At 43.4% G+C, this 19,599-nt stretch overlaps 1 protein-coding gene and 1 long non-coding RNA gene across 8 annotated transcripts in view; one reads left to right on the top strand and one right to left on the bottom strand.

Annotated features, from left to right (window-relative positions):
* LOC138062351 (uncharacterized) overlaps positions 1-11,670 on the top strand; it is a 24,019-nt gene extending 12,349 nt beyond the window's left edge. For 4 of the 7 annotated variants that reach the window (XR_011136404.1, XR_011136403.1, XR_011136405.1 and 1 more), the window contains one exon: positions 1,785-11,670. This is a non-coding gene — a long non-coding RNA (uncharacterized lncRNA). The remainder of the gene's footprint in view (positions 1-1,784) is intronic. The other 3 variants (XR_011136406.1, XR_011136408.1, XR_011136407.1) reach the window with 3 other exon arrangements.
* Positions 10,737-19,599, bottom strand: AP1M1 (adaptor related protein complex 1 subunit mu 1). The gene is made up of 12 exons (XM_068920067.1): positions 19,455-19,599; positions 18,677-18,833; positions 18,234-18,301; positions 17,614-17,744; positions 17,235-17,382; positions 16,704-16,830; positions 16,170-16,312; positions 15,298-15,369; positions 14,845-15,003; positions 14,035-14,160; positions 13,478-13,553; positions 10,737-12,895 (listed from the first exon to the last, which is right to left on the bottom strand). Exons 1-12 carry the CDS (start codon positions 19,494-19,496, stop codon positions 12,873-12,875), a joined length of 1,272 nt encoding a protein of 423 aa, XP_068776168.1. The 5' UTR covers positions 19,497-19,599; the 3' UTR covers positions 10,737-12,872.

Genomic DNA, 19,599 nt, shown 5'->3' with positions numbered 1-19,599 from the left:
TGCGGCTGGTGGGACGATAGCTCCTTCAGACGGGGTTGGTGTCTCTCCAGCACATCATCTCAAGGTGTAGGATGATAAGAGTCGAGGTCTGGAGCCTCCACAGCAAGCCAGTCGGAGGCTAACGGGGCCAATTGTACATCAGTTTTGGGTGACCTGCCGTGGGTTGGGGTTTGCGCTAGGCAAGGACTTCGTCTCCTGGCCTGCTGAGAGCACCCCGGCAGCTGGTCGAAGTGCGTAGAGGCCGTTTACGCCACGCGGAGGGAGCTGGGTATGAAGCCTAAGGATGCCACGCTGGGAAGTGTTATTATTGCACAATAAGTAATAAGGGTAAATAGAATAATAAATGTAAATAGAGTAATAAATGTGTAATTGTACATTTCTTGAGGGACTCTCCTTCAAAAGCTGGGCCAGGTCTGGTATTGTCTTTGAGAGGGAAAGAAAAAAAAGGCATATGATGTTCAGGTTTTGTCTCTCTCACTGATACCGGACCAAATTCCCTCTGTTCACACGCAGAACCAGAGGATCTTTTTAATTTAAGCTGAGGGCAAAAGCCAAGTTACCGTCCTGCTCACATCTAGGATGCCAACGTGCAAGGCGTATTTCGGGAGCATAGATGCCTGCGTCCTACAACGGCCGCTATTGTGTGCGGTGGTGTCTAGCCGCCCCCTGAGGCCGTTTTCCCACTGAAACGCTACCGAATAAATTAGAAAAATGCGCCATCGAGATGAGTCCATGGCTCATAGCGCCTCTGTAAGGCACAGAGGAATGTACCAACCCCATTCAACCGGGATAACCTCAGCAGATGATTTCTTGCACGGCATCAAGATTTAGTCCGCAGCAGAGACAAGCCCTGCAGCATTTACAGACCGAGAGCTGATGTTTCCGTTGCTGGACTCCGCTGAATATCAAAGATGTCTTTGAATTGCTACAATTAGAAGCAGCCAAATAGAAACCAAATAATTTTCCAAGCAGATGGACTTGGCCCTCTATCCCAAAATTATCAAACTCCTGAAGTAGCGGTTTTAGGATGGATGTTAATGGAGCTCTGAGCAAGGAGCATTAGTGATCTGGACTACAGCAACATTTTAATTAAAAAGTTGTACAATAACAGACTCAAAATGTAAACTTCAAAACATTTCAAGCCTAAATTACCCTGGGTTAAGCACTGGCACGGAGTATGTAATTTTTAACATTCCAGACTGCCTTCATTATAGTGCAAGAAGCCACAGAAATACACCGTTACGAGCCAGGAATAGTTCTTCCTTTTATTTGGAAAGAGAATTACAGAGGGAGCTATTGGGAACTGAAGTTTAGTTCCTAAAGCAGGAGCAGGCTACAATATTTTTATACACAACTGCGACCACAGACTTGCACTCATTCAAACATGCCGGACTAAATGGTGCCGGCTGTATAAATACTCGCCGCTAAGTTAAAACACAGGTTCTTTTTTATTTCAGCTTTGAAGGTTTATCATGCTATTTCTACTTGCAATATCATTTAAAGTCTAGATGCCTTATATAAAAATAAAAAAATAAAAATACAAGTTCTAGTAAACTGTAAACCTACAAATTAAGAGCTCAGGTCTTCGTTACGTCTGAGACAGCGCGAGGCCATTCCGGCCAATGTCAGTGCACACAATGCTTGCTTTCATTTGCGAACACGCGCTTAAAATTACCAAGCCAATACTTCTGGTTTTGTTCTGTTTTTTTTTTTTTATTTTTTTTGCCAGTTACTCCTCAACTGCATCATGATGCTCGTATAAAATTTTTTTTTTTTCCCCCCAGAAATTGGACTTGCCTAACTAAGCGGTATGCAAACTATGCACGGCCCCGCGCTGCTCTCCATTACACCCCTGCAAACCGTCGCGACTTAAAAGACAATTTAAGAGCTGCTTGAGGAAGGCAGGTGATTGGGTCGCTCAAGCTGCCAAGCGTTTCGGGACCTTTGTGGCCATACGCGTGGCCTGGCCATGGCGAGGGCTGACGAGCCGATTTTTTTTTTTTTCCCCGCCAGGATTGCTGAAGAAGAGGTTAGTATTTTTTTTAAGCCTGTGCTTGCACTAGATCAGTGTTACAATAGGCGAACTGGGTTCGTTCGGTGGCTCTCGGTGACCCGGCGAGGCGGTTGAAGCCTTCCCTCTGGGACCGAGCGCTCTTTTTCGTACCGTATTTCATAAATTGTTTTGACTTATTTTCAGATCGGGGGATTGAACCACAGTGGAAGCATATGGATTCAAGATATTTCTGGTGATTGTGTAACTGGAAAAAACTGCCCTGATTTTTTTTTTTTTTTTTAAGTATTTTTGGCGTACAAGCGAAAGTAAATAAGCAATTTTAGAGACTTGCTGGAAAGTAATTGCTCCTGCAGGACGCCGGCCGTGCCAGCAGCTCTGGCAGATGCACTGAGCCCTCACTATTAAGCTCCAAATGAAAGCATATATATTTTTTTAAAGGCAAAAGATCAAAAACAAGGATATATAATCTAAAATGTAAGGAATTTGGGAAGGACGGCTGCCTGCGAAGGGAAATGGCTCGACATATGAAGCGCATTAAGGAGGGCCCGGCGCGGAGGAGAAACCGGGCGAGAAGCCGCCCCGCGCGGAAAACGACCCCAGGGAAACCTGCGGGTCGGCTGCGTTCCTCGTGCCGACGGGGCGAGCGGAGGCAGGAGGCGGGACGCCGCGTCCGGCTGAAGCCCCGCTCGTAGCTCCAGCAGCTCGGCAAAGCCGCGCGCCCCGCGGCGAAGGACACAAGCCGTTGGGAAACTGAAGCCACCTGCAGAAAAACTCGGAGCCACGTGCCGGCTTTTTCCCCCCGCTGCCGTCGTTTCCAGCCCCAAGTCGTTTCCCGCCCGGCGGTCAGGGCGCTGCAGCAGGGAGGCACGCAGGCGGCCGCCGGCGTCGGCCGTCGGAGCGGGCTGGTTCCTCGTGTCGCGCGCGGGAAGGACGGCGTGCTGCGACGGTTAATATTAGCGGCAGTAACTCGGCTTTTATGGAGCCCTCCTTTTTAGAGCAAACACAGTTAAGTCAGTTCGTGCTGATAAAATTTTATATATAAATTATATATATATACACACACACACACACATAAATATGAGTGTGTGTATAAAATCATATATGCACACAATTTTATATTTATTATACACAATGCATATTTACATACATGCACACATTACATACACATTACATTATATGTTATATATACATTATCCGTTATATATACATGGTGTATATAAACACATTATACACATTCATACATTTTATACACACAATTTACACGTACATGCACATATACATAAATATATATATATAAAAGCAAGGATTTTCTTTGAGAGGTGCGTTAAAGCAAGACCGCAGTCTTCTCTTGAACCTATCGACTGCCGTCTGTTCCCAAAGAAGGTATTTAACCATGCTGGAGTTCTTTGGGATTAAATCATTTAATATGATCATTAATAGGAATCATTTAATATTCTGGGGCGGGGGGAGGATGGAAAAATAAACCAGACTTCTGGTTCCTACTCGACCTGTGCCTCGCAGCGGCTTGGGAGAGAAAGAAGAAAGAAAGGAAAAGGAAAAAAAAAGAAAAAAAAGAAAAACCCAAACCAATCACGGATATGCAAATACAGCAGAAACCTTCACTAACTCAGCACGGCCCCACCAAGCCACAGGTGCTGATTAATCAGCAATTAAACCACCCGCCAAACCCTGCCCCAGCCCTCGAAAGGCGGCCGCGCAGGCCTGGGCCCCACCGCCTCTTGGTCCAGTGGGGATGGTTTTTCTTCTCCCCCCCCGCCCCAAGTTCTTCGTTGCACCCGGTGCCTCCTCCGCCGGGGCTCCGCTGAGCACGCCCCCAGCTCATTGCCTCTAACAGGCTTTGTTTTGCGCCGGCAGCCCCGACCCGCTCGGCGTTTTTGCACTTTCCAACAAGCGGCCGGGAATCGCGACTCAGCGCCGAAGCAGAATCCCACCCTCGCCCCCCCCGGCCGCCCTGGGTGGAGACTGCAGCGATTACATTTATAATACCACGCGAGGTCAGGCCGAGCTTTTAAAAAAATAATTAAAAAAATTTAAAAAAAGGCCTTACAGTAAACAAGCCGGGGAGCGGGATTTCGGTACCCGCGAGCGCTGCTGTTCAGAGCCCCTATGGGGCCCATCGCGATGGAGGGGGGCAGATAAAGGCGCTGTTTTGTAGCGGTTCACAGCAAACGCGCTGTTTGTGCCCCCCGCGGCAGGGCGCCGGGCTGAGTCACGCTCTTCCGAGAACCGCCGAGCCGAAGGCAGGGCGCCCGCGCCGAGCTCCCCGCCGCCGGCACATGAAAGGCGGCAAAGGGGGCGCGTGGTTTGCTGCCGACCGAGCTCGTGGCGCGGGCGTTTCGTGAACGAGCGTGGCCGAAGGCAAAAATAACGTGCGTGTTGTTTTGGCCCCGAAAGGCGTTTCTACGGCAGGCAAGCGAGGAAGGCTGGCGCCTCCTCTGCCTCCTGCGCGGCCCCGGCTGCTTCGTGCTGCAAAGAGAGGGGAAGCGGCCCAGGGCGGGAACGGCACTTTATTATTTAACGGGGAGCCGAGTCGCGTTCATCCTAACGCTGGCGAAAAAAAGCAAGCCGGCTTCAAAATGAGCTTTTTAAACAAAAATAAATCTTTTGGCTTTTTTTTTTTTCAGTTTAAACGCCGCCGTCACGGGGCTCCGCTTTACGCCGAAACCGGGGCCGACGGGGGTCGCGCCGCTGCGCGAGGATCCCGTCACCCGTCTCCCGACGAGCTCGCTTCATAGGAACGACGCCGAGGGACGGCAAAGAAAAATTGCGTAGTAGGAGCGGCCAGGCAGAAAGTCTGGTTTTTGGGGACTCCCTAAATGAAAGAGCCGTGGATTAGCGCGGTAAAGGTTGTATAGAACTGACTGTTAGGGAGGAGTAAAACAGAATTCTGGATTATATCATACTTTGATTATACACATACACCTTTTAGGACCAGTTCTGGGCCCTCACTGGGCTGGGGTCACGCTGCTGCCGCTTTTCCTTTTCAGCGGTTAGTTACTCCGGATCAAAACAGCGCCGGCAGCTATGGAAAAAACCCACTGCCGTTTTATCCGACGGTCCAGAGGAGCTTTGCTGTAACGAGGCTGCTGTAACGCTGCGCGGGACAGTCATTGCGATACTGGGCGCCGTCCAACTCTGCTCTTTACAGCTGCGTTTAAGCGTCGTTTGCTCTGATCTAACGCTAGTTATGGATGTTGCTGCACTTTGCCAGCACCGCGGGCGGCCGAAGGGCTGCTCCTTTCAGCGCATGGCTCATCCGGGGCAAGGAGCAGCGCCCCAGCGTAAGGTTTTATCATCTAGCGAAACGCGAAATTTGCTTGGCCGGAGTTCAGTGCTGCCCCGTAGGCGCCTGTGAGCATGTAATGAAAGCTAAACAAGGCCTCCATTTCTTTTTTTTTTTTTTTCTTTATGATTTATGGAGTCGTCGTTTATTTGCTGAAGGCTCCTTTACAAGGCTTATAGTGCCGTGTTAATTGCTTCAAATATGCCCATCTGCACTCAACTAATAAAAAAATATACATAGGGACTGTAACGAAATATCACCCTGAGCCATGCAGGGCAAGAAAAAGCATTCATGCTGCAACTATAGCAACTACTAAAATAGCAAAGCACACTGCTTTCTCACATGAACCTGTTCCCAATGTCCAAAAGACAGTGTGTGCTGCGCGCTTTATATACCAGCTCCCAAAATATCCGAGTCCTGATAGGATGAGAAAATGCTGTCATGTTCTTGCACCAGGCCAATTACAAAGCTGTAGTTCCTGTGCTGTTAAAGATGTTTCCTGTTGATAACGCAAAAGGACAACATAGCACTTAGCTGCTAATGTTATCTGGGACCCTTGTGACCTCTCGGAAACTTTAACAATTGTAGAGTTCACAACACGTCGAAGGGCTCCGTCTTGTGCTTTGGGTTTTAATAAATAAGCCCGAAGGAAAATAAACACTCGTTCGGCAGCCGCTCGCCTGCGCTCGGCCGGGAACTCATTGAGATGGCCAGGACGTAGGGGAGCGCTCCGCTGCGTGAACAAAGGGGTCCCAGCTCCCAAATCGGGCAGCATTTCGCCAATAAGCCCTTTTTGAAACAAAGCCAATGAAAAAGAGGAATTTTACACTGGAAAATGAAATTTGCTTGTTTGGTTGGTTTTTTTGGTATCAATTTTAAACTTGTTCCGTTTCAACTTTATAATAGACTGTTTTGATGTTGGAGGGTTGCCCTCCTCCCCCTCATCACCTGTCCATACCGCTGACATTTATTCAGAGCCCTCATTCGTGCCTTTTCCCCTGCACCTTCTTTCCAACTTCTATTCTGAAGTCTCTTCAAATTCTTTGTCTTTATAGTTCTGTTGCATCTCTGCAGCTTGTCCACCAGCGTATGGCAGCAGCCGTAGGCAAGGAGCCGGGATCTCTCAGGAAGAGCTTCTCAAAAATATAAAACTGCAAACAGATTTGGGTATTATGTCACCTCTTTCTATCTCGGTTGAGCTCTTCTGCCCGACGCTGGACACCCAACTGATATTTATCAGACCACTTGCAAAGCCCTGACAACGTCCCTGGGCACCTCCAAAACCACCTAAATCTTGGTGCAAGAAGCAACCCGAAGCCTTTGTCCGTGGGCTCAGGGGGAGCCTCAGGCTCCCGCCCTGCCGCAGCCCCAACAGCAGCCTGGTCTGAACGCAGCTAGGCACCAGCAACTTCTACCAGCTCTTTAACCAAAGCACACAGTGCAAAAAGCCAGCGTCAGATTTGTCCTCCCAGCTTCTAACCCAGTGGCGTGAAGATTCCTAAATAGCCAGTTCCTTTATGGATGCAGCCCAGTCTGCTCCATGTCCCTGAACGTTCTCCTTTTCGTCTTCAAAATCTACGGTACAGAAACCACAGTGCTTGAGCTGGCCTAGGAAAGTCTCAGATTAGGTCGTGGCTGTTCCTTAAGGAGAGTTTCAGATTTCTTTTTTAACTTAATGGAAAAACATTTTAAAGCCTTCTAATTAAATATTTGGGCTTTAGCGTTTCTTAGAGCACCCCAGCCTGCGTTAACCTGTACCTGCCCGACTGGAAGAGCAGAGGTAAAAGCAGTCAGCGTTTTCCCTTGCTCCGTTCTTGGGTCTTGCGATAGTTTCCTTTTAGCGGTGCTTATTCACAGAAAGGCACAGTGGGAGAGGGTGGGAGGCAGAGTTCATTCATTTTTGTAGCATAACATAGAGCAGATCGTGTTTGGATTTCACTAGCTATTTGTTGTTTTACATTTCTTTGCTTTATATTGGAGAAGGGCCTGCAAGAAAACTTTGATCCAAGGTACAAATCCACAGCCAAGATTTGAACTAAGCCTACAAAACTTTCCCTGGAACGGGCCGTGGCCCAGCACGCTGACTTTGGGAGCGACTCGCTCTTCACATTTCTGATTATTCAGATCCAGGGGTTTGGTTCAGGCCTATTTCTGCTTATTTGTTTGACCAGCAGCCTGCAAGTGAACGTGGAGGCTTTTGCCACGCAGGTCTGTAATATTTTGAGAACAGCAACCTACTAAGTCCACGGCCAACACAACGAAGTTGCATCAGCGCGACTCTGCAACTGCTGGGGGAGAAGTCAACAAGACCAGAACGAGCATAAAGAAATCGTGGCCGCTTGAAGGGGGAACAGTGTGCGACGGGAGAGGAGGAAGGAGAAAAAAAAGTCTTAATATCTTAAGACTTTGACTTAATATCATTTCTGATACTTAATGATACTTAATAATACTTAATATCATTTCTGATATTAAGTAAAAAATTATCATAAGCCCAACTCCTCTGGTTCAGCCAGTCTGCCAACCACAAAGTGGCCGAACGGTTGAAGTGGGAGAAGTGGCTTTAATCTCCCTGTGTGATGGCATTGATTTCGCAGGGGTTTTGAAGATCTAAATTTCAGGTGTCTTTTTACAGCAAGTTCCTGGGAACTTAGCCCAGAACGTGCTCAAGGAAAACTAAGAAGCTTTCGTTTTCAGAACGAACAGAGAAATCAAATTTAAGCTTCAATTCCTATCTTTAAAAACACATCGAGTTTTTTTATGTTTAGGAACTGGGGAGAAATGAACACAGCTGAACACGTTGTTGCCCAGAGAAATGGTCCTGCTGAAAATCATTACTAGGGAACGAGCCCACACCCAGAGCTGGCCGGGCTCCGCGCGCACCACTCGCGCTGCCAAAGCCAACGGGATCAAAGCGTCACATCCACGTTCACCTGCCCCGGGAAGGGAGGAAGCATGTCACTACCCAGAGCCTTGCACTAACACGCTTGCTAGGAGAAACAAAGCGATTCACTGCCAGCGGGAACCTCTCGCATCCGACTCCAACAAAAGATGGGACTAACCCAGACCCTGCGGGTTCACAGGTGCTGAGTCAAGGCAACATGCCCTCACTACAAGCGAAACGAGTTTTAGCTCTGCATAGGGAGGGAGCGACTTTTATAACACTCCCGCTTGCACACGGTTCAGTGGAAAGAGGTTTACGATAGTTCACGATTTCAGTACAACTCCTTGTTCTACTGAAATGTGACAATTAATTACTGTAACAACTCGGACTGCTCATATTGTCCCTTAACTTTGCTCGCTCTCACGCTAGCTTCTGCGAGGCCGTCGACCCTCCCCGAGCCAGGCCTGCTGCAATTACAAACAGCAGTGGGTGTCAACCGCAGAGCAAAAAACTGAACGGGATTGCAACATCCTGCCTTTGGCACCCGGCAAAGCTGGAGGTGCCAAAGTTTAGCCCGTTTCTTCTCCCAGAATATAAAGCCAGAAACAAGCAGGTGCAATCTGTTAACCTGAGACAAACCCACCACCGATAAAGCCTCGTTGTCTCTCTCAGAATATTTGAGAGACAAAACCAGCTTAGATCAGGGTCAGGAAGCACATACAAGCAGCCCAGACAGTATGCAGGCATAAAAGGATGGCAATAAGGAAGGAAGAGCACAAAGATATAGAAGAAAAACAATAAAACACTCCCCCCAGCTGGAAGACAGAGGTCGAATGACGCTTTGCTGACGCAGCTGTTATATTTGGTGGGGAGGTAGGTTCTCGCTTTGTTGTTTTTAAACACAACCAGTTTTCTCTAATCAAGTGAAAAAAGGGACTCTCTTAAGCTGTGAATAAGAGTTTAGATCAGACAGGAACTTTTGGACCACCTGATGGGTCTTGACTTTGTGACCGGTTTGGAGGTGGCAGCCCCATGCCAACATTCAGCCTTGCTGAACTAGTTACGGTTGCGAAGCAGTTGTAGCTTTAGGTCCAGCACCGACTGCGTACAACTCGGGAGTAGCTGCTTCTGCAGCACTGCATATCCCTGCAGCTATTCCCTTGGGCTGATGCCCTTGGATTAACACATATATAAAAGTAACATCAGAAAGAAGTTATGGTAAGGGCATTTACAGAGAGCAGTCAAACCATGTTGAAGAGCAGGTTACCGAACCCCCCAAACTCAGAAGCAATAAACAGCTACACGCCTTCCAAATCAAAAAGTACATAAGCATGCTACTGGCGTGCATGAGACTATTTCTTATAATTAATGGGAACAGATGTCCTCAGAACCAGCTGCAACATAGAGTGTGCTCAGAATGCCATCTACTGGTAGAGCTGGCCGGGGGGGGGGGGGTAGATAAGATGTGTGGGGAAAGAGAGAGAGCGAAACACACACCTACTACTTTGTTGCAACCTTCTATTCTAAGAAAGCAAGTTACACATACATGCCACTGCAGGAAATAAAACTACCTTGTCACTCCAGCGGAGGAGTGCTGCTGCGGATTAGAAGCACCCTGAGGAACAGCTATCTCATCAGGCATCAGCTGAAGCGATAGCTAGATGAGGTTGCAATTTTGCAGGCCAGGAGAGGGGTGCGTGGAGGGGGAAATGCTTCCACGCGCTCGCTGCTCTTGAAACAGAAGGTAGCAAATGCACTGAAGTTCACGGAGAAAAATGTACTTCATGGCTTATTACGAAAAGCAGATCGTGCAGAATATTCAGACACTTTTGGCTTGGTAACAGACACAAACGCAGAGTTTTCTTAGAGCCACTTGACCATGGGGAGTTCAGTCTTTCAATGTCAGTGTTACCTGGAATTTAAAACAACTCTGTGAAACCACACTGAGTTGGAAATGCACACGAGATGCTGCTTATTTGAATTATGCAAATTCTCTTGGTTAAAGAGCAATCTATATTAGGCACATCTGTAATATACTGGCAGATCGTCAAATGTAATTATTTCCCATGTTAAGGGGAGAGCTGAAGCCACCAAGACAAAAAGATTTTGCAGTTGCTCTAAGAACAAAACTTGATATTTGGTCCCCCCCCCCCCCCCCCCGCCAAGTTATCCTTGAACAAAAACTAGCGGTAAAATAATACTACATGTCTCGTGTTTGCTTTCACGCCTGTGTCAGTAGGCAAGGACCCAACATTTCAACAATGAACGGATTAAGTTATTTTTCTTTTCTGAAGTACTGGGTGTTAATGAATACTAGTTTTATGGTAAACATGCTAAGTTTGCTGAGAACAATTACTAGTAGAGCAAAGTTTTTTTTCAATATATGGTAACTACATCAGGAATACCAATACTTTCAGCTTTTATAAAGTTAAGTTCCACTTATCCAGGCCTGATATTACAATAAGCGAAGGTACTCTCAAGATTGGAGGCTACATCTTGCTGCAGATCAAAGTGACAAAAGAATGAGTGAGGTGCAGTTGATTCAAAGAGGACTTTCTGCCCTTTATTACTTCCTGGACAAGTAGGGCTGGATGCCCCATCATCAAAACAGACTCAAATTGCTACAAAATATACGAAAAATACTGTTCTGGTCCTCAAGATACAACCTGCAACAGGAAGAGAAATGAAGCTACTGAGCGTCACATTTTACAAGCAACTAATTAAAAGGAACAGTTTGAAGAACAGAACAATCAGATGGATTAAGTAATTTGTCAACCACTTACAATTTTAATACAAAATGTTTAATCCAGTCATAAGCTTAATTTTTCAAATGAAAATGAGTAGTGGAACCAAGATCTTGAACAGGGTGATTTAATTTGTTTCAACATCAAGCCTGTTATGTGATAAATACAGTAACCTTACTCCAAAATACACATTTCCACACCGATCATCATCTAACCAGCCACTGTCTTGTTATTACTTAGACACCTTCAGATGTCAGTCCTTTCTGAAACTGACCTTCTTTTAACATGATAGAAGCTGCACCTCAGGGGAATTTAGTTGATTTTTTGCTAATAATATATACTGTATACATAGATATATATATTCTACAATGATTTAATGGGAACAATGACCAAAATATCTTTTCAACCTTGTGGCAGAGTCAAGGCTCTTCAACAAAGAGACATTAAGAATCTTGCATTCTGTATGTATTACATCAGGTCTGTGGACATATATTTAGCTTTCAATGGTTCAAATTTAGCATGTCCGGAATACTAAATTCAAACAAAAACATTCTAAAAAAAATAAAGAAAATACTGGTAATTGTTAAAATTTTTTCTGAAATCAAAACTATATACACCCATGCCAATCTTACCTTCTCAAGAAAAAAAAAAAAAAAAAAAGAAAAGAAAGCGCATGTTAAAAAAACAAAAAAAACACCTTTAAGTACAACATTCTGAATTGTTCTGCCAGGAAGCTTATAATAACAGTTGTTTACCAATTGAGGAGACTGAGAAAGCAAGCATCCCTTTCAGGGCAAATAAAGTTAAAAAATTCTAGAGAACTAGAGCAAAAAAGGGAACAGTTCACCCAAAAACGGACATGAAGGCAAGCTGGAAGAGAAATGGTAACTGTATCTCCATCTGCCTCTCCATAAATAACAATCAATTGTCAGGAAGAGGATGGAGTGTATTACTATTTTTTGGCAAACTCCCCCCCACCCAACCCCCCAAACAACACTATCTTCCTATCAAATTTCACCGCCTCCACAATTGTTTTGGTCTCTTTAATACTTAATCTAAGGTCTTCTACTTACACATTATAGTTTTGAATTTTGTTTTACTAAAAGAAAAAACAAATATTATTTAATTGGCATAGGGTTTTTATAACGTATTGGGACTCTTCAATTTGCATCTGGACCGATTTGAACCAGCAGTCATCATGCTTCCACAGAGATGTTCCCATAGACATTTACTTTTGTGATCTCTTGTTTTCTGTTAACTTAGTCTTTAACACAGCTATAATTTTAACGGTTTACAAAACCCACCACTTGAAGCTGTTCTTTCAGATGAATTGGTCTAAAATCATGCAAAAAGCGCAAACAGTTTTTTTTGGACTTTGGATAGTTTTAACTCGTATTCGGTAAATCTTTATAAGTTAACAGAGCTTTGAATGAGTTAAGGCACCCAGATGCCCTGGAAAAAAAAAAAAATAAATACTTTGGGCTAAATACAACTAAGTGTTCAGCAGTCATGTAATTGCACAATCATCTCCCTAATTTGTAGTACAGTGCTGCCAAAGTCTTTAAAGACCCTAAAATATGAATACCAGAAACTTTTTGAGTACAACTGACAAGGCATTGACAAGACATTCTCAAGGCTCATTCTGTATTCCTGTCTCCTCAAGATAACTGCTATTCCTAATGTAATTAGCATTTAGCAGCAAGATCAGCATGTTCTAAGAATGAAATAAATATTCACACAATCGATACTAATGGTTCAAATGCTCAAACACATTATTGAAAACAGTAAATTTCCAATCTTTCTCCTGCACAATCCAAGTTTGTAGAAACAAGACCTTGGCAACAACATTCACAGCTCTCAGTACCACAGAGGTTTCTGCAAACAAATTTGAGGCCTGAATTTTTGTCTTCTGTGGCGCTTTCAAGGAGTTTACTGTGTTCGAAGCTGGTAGTCTGTAAAAACAAAAAAAAATTAATAATAAAAAAATTATCGTTTGATGCCTACGATCAGCAAATTGGGATGAAGCAAGATAAAATAAAAGCAGAAATAACCTAAACAAAAGATTTTTTGTGTAGAATAACCATGGGAACAGGCTCATGCTTCTGAAACGAAGAGTTAAGTAAAAAACAAAAAACCTATGCATGCACACAAAAAAACCCTTTTCTTTTACTTGCTAGCAGATCTAGCAGCTTTTAGTACTGACAGTGTCTTATTCTTTTAAAGCTGGCAGAATGATACTTGTGAGCAGTGAAGAAAAAAAAACACTGTATTATAAAAGAGTAATTGAATCCCAGCTTAAATACAAAATACTTGGAGCAGCATTACTGAGCTACCACTAGGTCTTCCATTAAGACTGTGAGAAAGGTGACTGGAGAAAGCAGTATACATTAATGTAAAACATATCTATACCGTAAAGCTTATTACTGAGGAATAATGGCAAATGGTCTTTGTGTGTTTTAATGTGCAGGAATATGCTGCAGAAACAAAATACGCGAGACTGAAATGTCTACAGTCTACACTGCTTTCCAATTTACCTCCATTCTGGGTAATGTAACGAACCCACGGGAGAGCCTGATAGCCGCTCTTCTCAATTATCTTTAAGTAGCGGACCTGGAAAAAAAAAGTTACATGACTCACTTCAGCCAAGCAGTGAGTAACAAAAAAAATGCTTCTTGTCAAAAATGTATTTTATGGACAATGGTAAACAGGAATATAAGAGGCGCAAAACTTTCAGATGCAAGTACGGGGATAAAACTCTGCCACTCGCATTAACAGCATGCTTTCCATCTGAAATAATACAGCCAGTTCTCTGATCAGTCTCTCTAAAGGAAGTCCTCCTAAAGCAAGAGAAATCCAGAACCATCATAGTCATAATATAAACATCAAGGAGTCACGGTGCTTTCATATGAGGGGCAGGAGGAAGTATTTGCAGGAGACAAGTGACAACCAGGACATTAAGTATACCAAAAAACTTGTGTAAGGTGGGAGCTTTACAGCAAGGCAGACAATGCTACAAAGCTAAACTGCAACAATTTATGTCTTACAAGTCTAGCATGTTAATCTACCAGTATTTCTGTTTTCACCTACTAACCTGGATTCCTGAAGTGGTGAAATATGGAATCTCAAACTTGACACTAATGGGAGGTTTTCCTTCTTTATCTTCAGCTTCAACACTTGGAAGTCCAAAGTGAGCTCTCATCAGATACTCCTTTCCACCCTACCCAAAAAAGACATTTTTTTTTTTTTTAATAAAAACCTTCCGACAATTTAAGTGGCTTTCTATGCATGTTCTCAAACTGCTGAACTCCACTCATCATTTCAGCTCTTTTCTGGGGTTTAAAAGTGAGCACTTGTTTCTATTCAAAAATAACAAAGTATTATAAACTGCAGATCAAGTGAAGGCCAGCCTGGAGACATAACTCGTTTTCTTCAACAGTCTCAGCCTCAAAGATGGCAAAGCAAGTTAGGTTTTTTTGGTATTGCTGACCATTCTGATGAAATAGCGACAGAGAACTGTGCTCCCCACCACGAGCATTTGAAAGAGATTATTGCTCACGGTACTGCCTAAGGAGCACCATCTGACAAACTAAACCAGCTGCTGCTAAATCTAGGCCAAAGGATTACACCATACACTGACATCCCTCAAAATCTGCCATCTAACCTGGTTCTGCAAAATTATCCCACCTAAAAAGTTATTATAAACAACGGTATCTAACATATCTGTGGGCAAGTTCCAATTCTTCATCTGAAGAAAAAGGGAAAAAAAAAAAAAAAAGACGACCAGTACTACTTGTCTGATATTATTAGAATTTGCTTTAGGCTGAGTCTGAACTTTCACAAAATATTAACATTAAATAATTATCACATTATTAGGTGATAAGACTGTAAAAATAACACTTACTGGAAAAGATTTAATGGACCAGACAATTTCACTGTTCTCTGGAACCCATTTGACACTACCAACTGTGGTTTTAAACTTTGGCGAGTCCGCATCATTTGGAACTGGAATGTGAATCTCCACGTTGTTGGCAGTTGATCTACGCTTAAATTGACTTTTTGCCTAAAAAAAAAAAAAAGTGAGAAAAGCAGCCCTCTAAATATTTCCATTTCATTACGCAAATGATTCAGAGATCTCTGGAACAAACAACTCCCCTCCACCCCAATCAGTGATCTATCTACTGAAAAAACAGGATTATAATGCAGAGATCATATCTTGCAAGTGCAATTTGCAAAAGATGCAAATCTCGCAGAAATATTAAGTATTTGTATAAAACTGCACGTACTGCTGCTCAAGCTTCAAAAACAAATGAGAGAGAAGGCTAAAATTAGGCATAATTATTTTAGAACTTCTGACCTTGATCATGTACTCGATGCGGCTGTGGGAATGTTTTTCAATCACAGACTCAATCCAGATCAGTGGTTTTACCTGGTGGTGAAAAACACTCGACCGCTGTAGTTTTTACTTTGACATGGTCAGGAAAACACTGTTTCCCCATAAAGTTACACTCAGCACACGAAACTCACAGAAAACAGTCTGTAGTGTCTGAAACGACCAACTTTTTTTTTTAATGTTTATACAAACAAGAAAGTGTTGCTAAACACACACGGAAATACTACAAAAATTATAGGCTTAAAAAGTAGGTCTCAGAATAATCCTTAATAATAAACAATTTCATTCCAAAACATTCAATATTTCAAGTCAAGAAGGACTGAACTATGATACATCCTAAAAATAACAACTCTAATTTCAAAATTACTCTTTTTAAGAATTAATACTCCACGGAGCAGAGAACTTAATGACTTTTTATTTGCTGTCACCTGCCATTGTTGCTTATTATGGATGTTCTACAGGTTGAATTTTTCCTTTTCTAAGGTGAAAGCTATCCTTATCGCTATGGCTAACGTACACTAATAAATTAAATGGCCCAAAATACTGCTCTTGTCAAACATAGTGAATTGCAGCACTGACAATTCATCGCGCAATTAGCTCAAAATCACAGGAGTGTTATTTTAGAGACTTACTGCCAAGTTATGTCTAAATCCATTCTTACTTCCTCCACAAAGAGTGGACACAAAGCTTTGCCATTAACAGTTGACTTGATAAGTACTGTACTGCCCATAATTTGAGCAAAAACTAAGAGAAAAGCCATCAACAACATTACCTACAATCTAAAACGTTCGCGCTTAAAAAAAGATTATAATCTAGATCCAAACATCCAGACTTACGTGGGTATTAAGACGATATGACATGAGTTCAAACTCTCCATCAGGTGGAATGAAAGAAATCGTCCTGTCATTTTCAAAGCGAGAGAGACGAACACATTGGTGAAACTTTACATCTTCCAGTTCTACTGATTTACTTTTGCCACCTATCAGAAAATACACATGCCAAAGTTTCAAGGTGCTACAAAAAATTACGTCCAAAGTCTCTTCACAGCCGGCTACACAGCAAAGTAGTTGTCTGCTGACAATCTCCCCTGCTTTAGCCAGTATTTTATCTAGCTTGCTATAGTTCTTTAGGACTACAGAAGTCTCATTGAAAAGAGATGAGAAAGCCCACTGATAGTTACCACGTTTACCAGAGTATTCTTTTTTTGGATGGTACTGTCGCACAAAAGACCCGATGTGGTTTTCTACACTGGCAAAGGGAGCAGTTTATCTTCTAAGAACAAATCCTTTCACCTGACCCTCAAGCATTTCAAAGTCTAAGAATTCAGACAACATTCTCGATGATTACAGAGGTATCATTGAAATACTCACGGCCTGTATTATCAAAGAGAACTTTGTCATTTAAACCAAGGCGAAGCTCTGGCATTCCTGAGAGAAAGACTCTCATTTTAATGGATCCAACAATCTCACTCCGTAATACATTTCCATTGGCACTGACCTGAGGAGCAAGGAAAAGAAAGGTCAGAATGCCCTGATGTCATATGTCACGAGATCAAACAACACTCCGCCAGCCATCCCAATTTTCTTGGATTTCTTTCTCCTGAGAAGTCATGGAGTAGAATCAGGGAGGTGATGAGGACAGATGGAAGGAGAAGGAGCAAAGAACATGTCAGAGGCTAGCCTCAGACTGGTCAGAAACAAGATACATCCAAGTAAAGTACTATTCATCTACTGGGTGCTTTTATGCATACTCAGTCTTAAGACACACAGATTGTTTTAAGCATCACAGTGCACCCAGCCACAGTTAGTTTGACTCTCTATTGTACCCTTGCAGGCCTTGTAAGCTCTTTATAACACTTACTACTACAACTCTCAGTAAAAGTTCAAGAAAAAGGTACCCACCAGAAGGTTAACAGATTCTATAACATCCAGGAACACCTCATTTTTCCTATATTTTATCCCTTCTGATCTCCATGAAACAGCATTAGTAACAGTGGCAGGTGGACGGGGAGCTCCAGTTTCAAGTTTGTGACCTTCCTGAGTGATATACCTTTACAAACACATAATGGAGATAGAAAACATGAAAATTACACTTTACAGCTTTTGAAGCATCTTTAACGTCAGATTTACATAAAAGAAGTTTGAAGCTACAAACCTAAATCTTAGGAAGTATTTGATTTTTTAGCGAATAGATCAAGCCAAAACATTGGTTTGTATGTTGCAGAATACTCAAAGCTACCTAAGAAATCTGTCACTGAAAGTGAGGCAGACTGTTACTTACTCTTGTAAAATTTTACTATCAGTGGTTTGTGGATAACCAAAATCCATAAGTTCATCTAATAACTCATAAATAATAACAAAATTATCCCGAATGCTCTCTTCTTCCAGCTCCTTAAAATATTCAGAAAAAACCTGAAACAACAGTCAGAGAAAGGAAGTGAAGGAGGAGGGTATTAATTGAGGAACAACAGCATATTCACAATGCATACTTGCTAAAACACACCTCATTTAAAAGGGAGCTACAGCATCTTAGGCATACCTCTGACTATTATGAAAAATACTTATTCCAGTGAAAGTATTTTTCACGCCAAGTACAGATAAACCAAACATAAAACCTGCATTTTATGACACTATGCACGCACCAAATTCCTAATCCTCCTCTGTGTTCTCAGGTCTTACGCGACTACTCACAACATTGTGTCACATCCTTTGCCTACTCAGCTACCCGTTCTATTATTAGCCATTAGAAAGACATTTCTATAATATAACCAAAAACAAATTAAAAGTGCTATTACCACAGTGCTCTTTTTAAAAGAGTGAAAGTTCTACGCACTTTTATTTAGATCAGATTTAGATTTAATTGAAAATAGGCAGAAGTTAGTTTTAAAATTTCATACTCACCTGAACTACTTTATACAGAAATGAAAACACCAGTGATACACAAGCATTTTTCTTAGAAGTTGCAACAACTGATAAAGGATGTTCAGGAATATGCATTCAAAATTACCATTCGAAAGATTTTTTTACCAAGTGCATTTTCAAAGTTATGGTATGGCAATTACAGTTGGCCAAAACATTAAGATTTAGTTAACAGTATCTCTCGTCACGTTAGATGAGAAGATTCAGACTTAGTTTATTAGAGTAAAATTAATATAAATACTTTCCTATGCACTGTGCTACTAGTGCACACTACACTATCTAAGCCATAAAGCCATTTTATTTAATAAAGTCTTCCTTATACAACTTCACCTATTCTCTAGCTTTGCATGTAGATATAAACTGTGAAAATAACATATCAGCAATTAACATCAGCGTATGTAAATGACTTGCAATATAAAGGATACGATATAGGTTGTTATGTTTAATCCACATAAAACGAACTCCTCCGTGTGCTAGAATAGGAGAAAGCGTCCCCTCTTCTTCCTTCTCCATAAGGATTGGCATAAAATGCTCCACCTCTGACATGTCCACATCGCCGCGGTAATTTCGACAGATGAGAACCTACACAAAGAACAACAAAGCCTTTAATCTTTTTCTCTTTCTACAGGTGATGCTACCATCCAGAAGCAACACAAACGAATCCTCGGAAAGCCTCTTTAAGTAACTTGAGAGACATCAGTTGGTTTCACCCTAGCCACTCTGCAGACTATACGTGCAAGGTACAACTCCAAAATACTTTGTGGACTACAGTGCAAGCACTAGTTTTCCATTGAGAAGTCATGCATTAATGTTTTCTAGACTCACTCTCCCCCTATGGCAGCACACACCCTGGTAACAGCTTTTAAGATGGGGAAAGCACCTAAATCGGAGGAGATAAACGACCTCCAGTTACAGCAGAGCGTGATTACCCCAGACGGGATGCCCAGGAGCCCAGCTGGCAGGTGGGACAGCCGCAAACCTCCCCCCCCCCAGCGTCTCTAACGGCCCAGGACAGACCCAAGCCACCACTGCCCCCCTCGCAGCCCAGCAGTGAAACCGGCGCTGAGGGGCCCGCGGCCCCCACAGGCCCCAGCAGCAGCCGGGCCGAGGCCGGCGGCGCCCCGCAGGCCCCCTCAGCGGCGCGGGGAAGGACCCCGCAGGCCTTCCCACCCCGTCTAACCCTCGGCTGGCCCCGGGCCTCACCTTCCCCTTGAGGTCCAGCACGTAGACGGCGCTGGCCGACATCGCGCCGCCGCCGCCCGGGCCGCCCCGTCTCCGGACCGACCGACCGACTTCCGCCTCCCGCGCCGGCACTTCCGGCAGGAAGCGGCGCAACGAGGCCCGGCCG

Source organism: Struthio camelus, chromosome 26 (assembly GCF_040807025.1).
Source record: "Struthio camelus isolate bStrCam1 chromosome 26, bStrCam1.hap1, whole genome shotgun sequence".
Classification (NCBI taxonomy): Eukaryota; Metazoa; Chordata; class Aves; order Struthioniformes; family Struthionidae; genus Struthio; species Struthio camelus.
Note: the sequence above shows the minus strand (reverse complement) of the source record. Positions and strands in the feature narration are given on the sequence as shown.

Bases quoted from the DNA above. Each gene is read 5' to 3' on its own strand.
- AP1M1 (XM_068920067.1), bottom strand. From the start codon at position 19,496: ATGTCGGCCAGCGCCGTCTACGTGCTGGACCTCAAGGGGAAG. The intron at 17,383-17,613 runs GTAAGTAACAGT...GTGTTTGTAAAG, and splicing joins GATAGTAAAATTTTACAAGA to GTATATCACTCAGGAAGGTC. The intron at 14,161-14,844 runs GTAAGTGTTATT...TTTTTTGGGTAG, and splicing joins GGTCCATTAAATCTTTTCCA to GGTGGAAAGGAGTATCTGAT.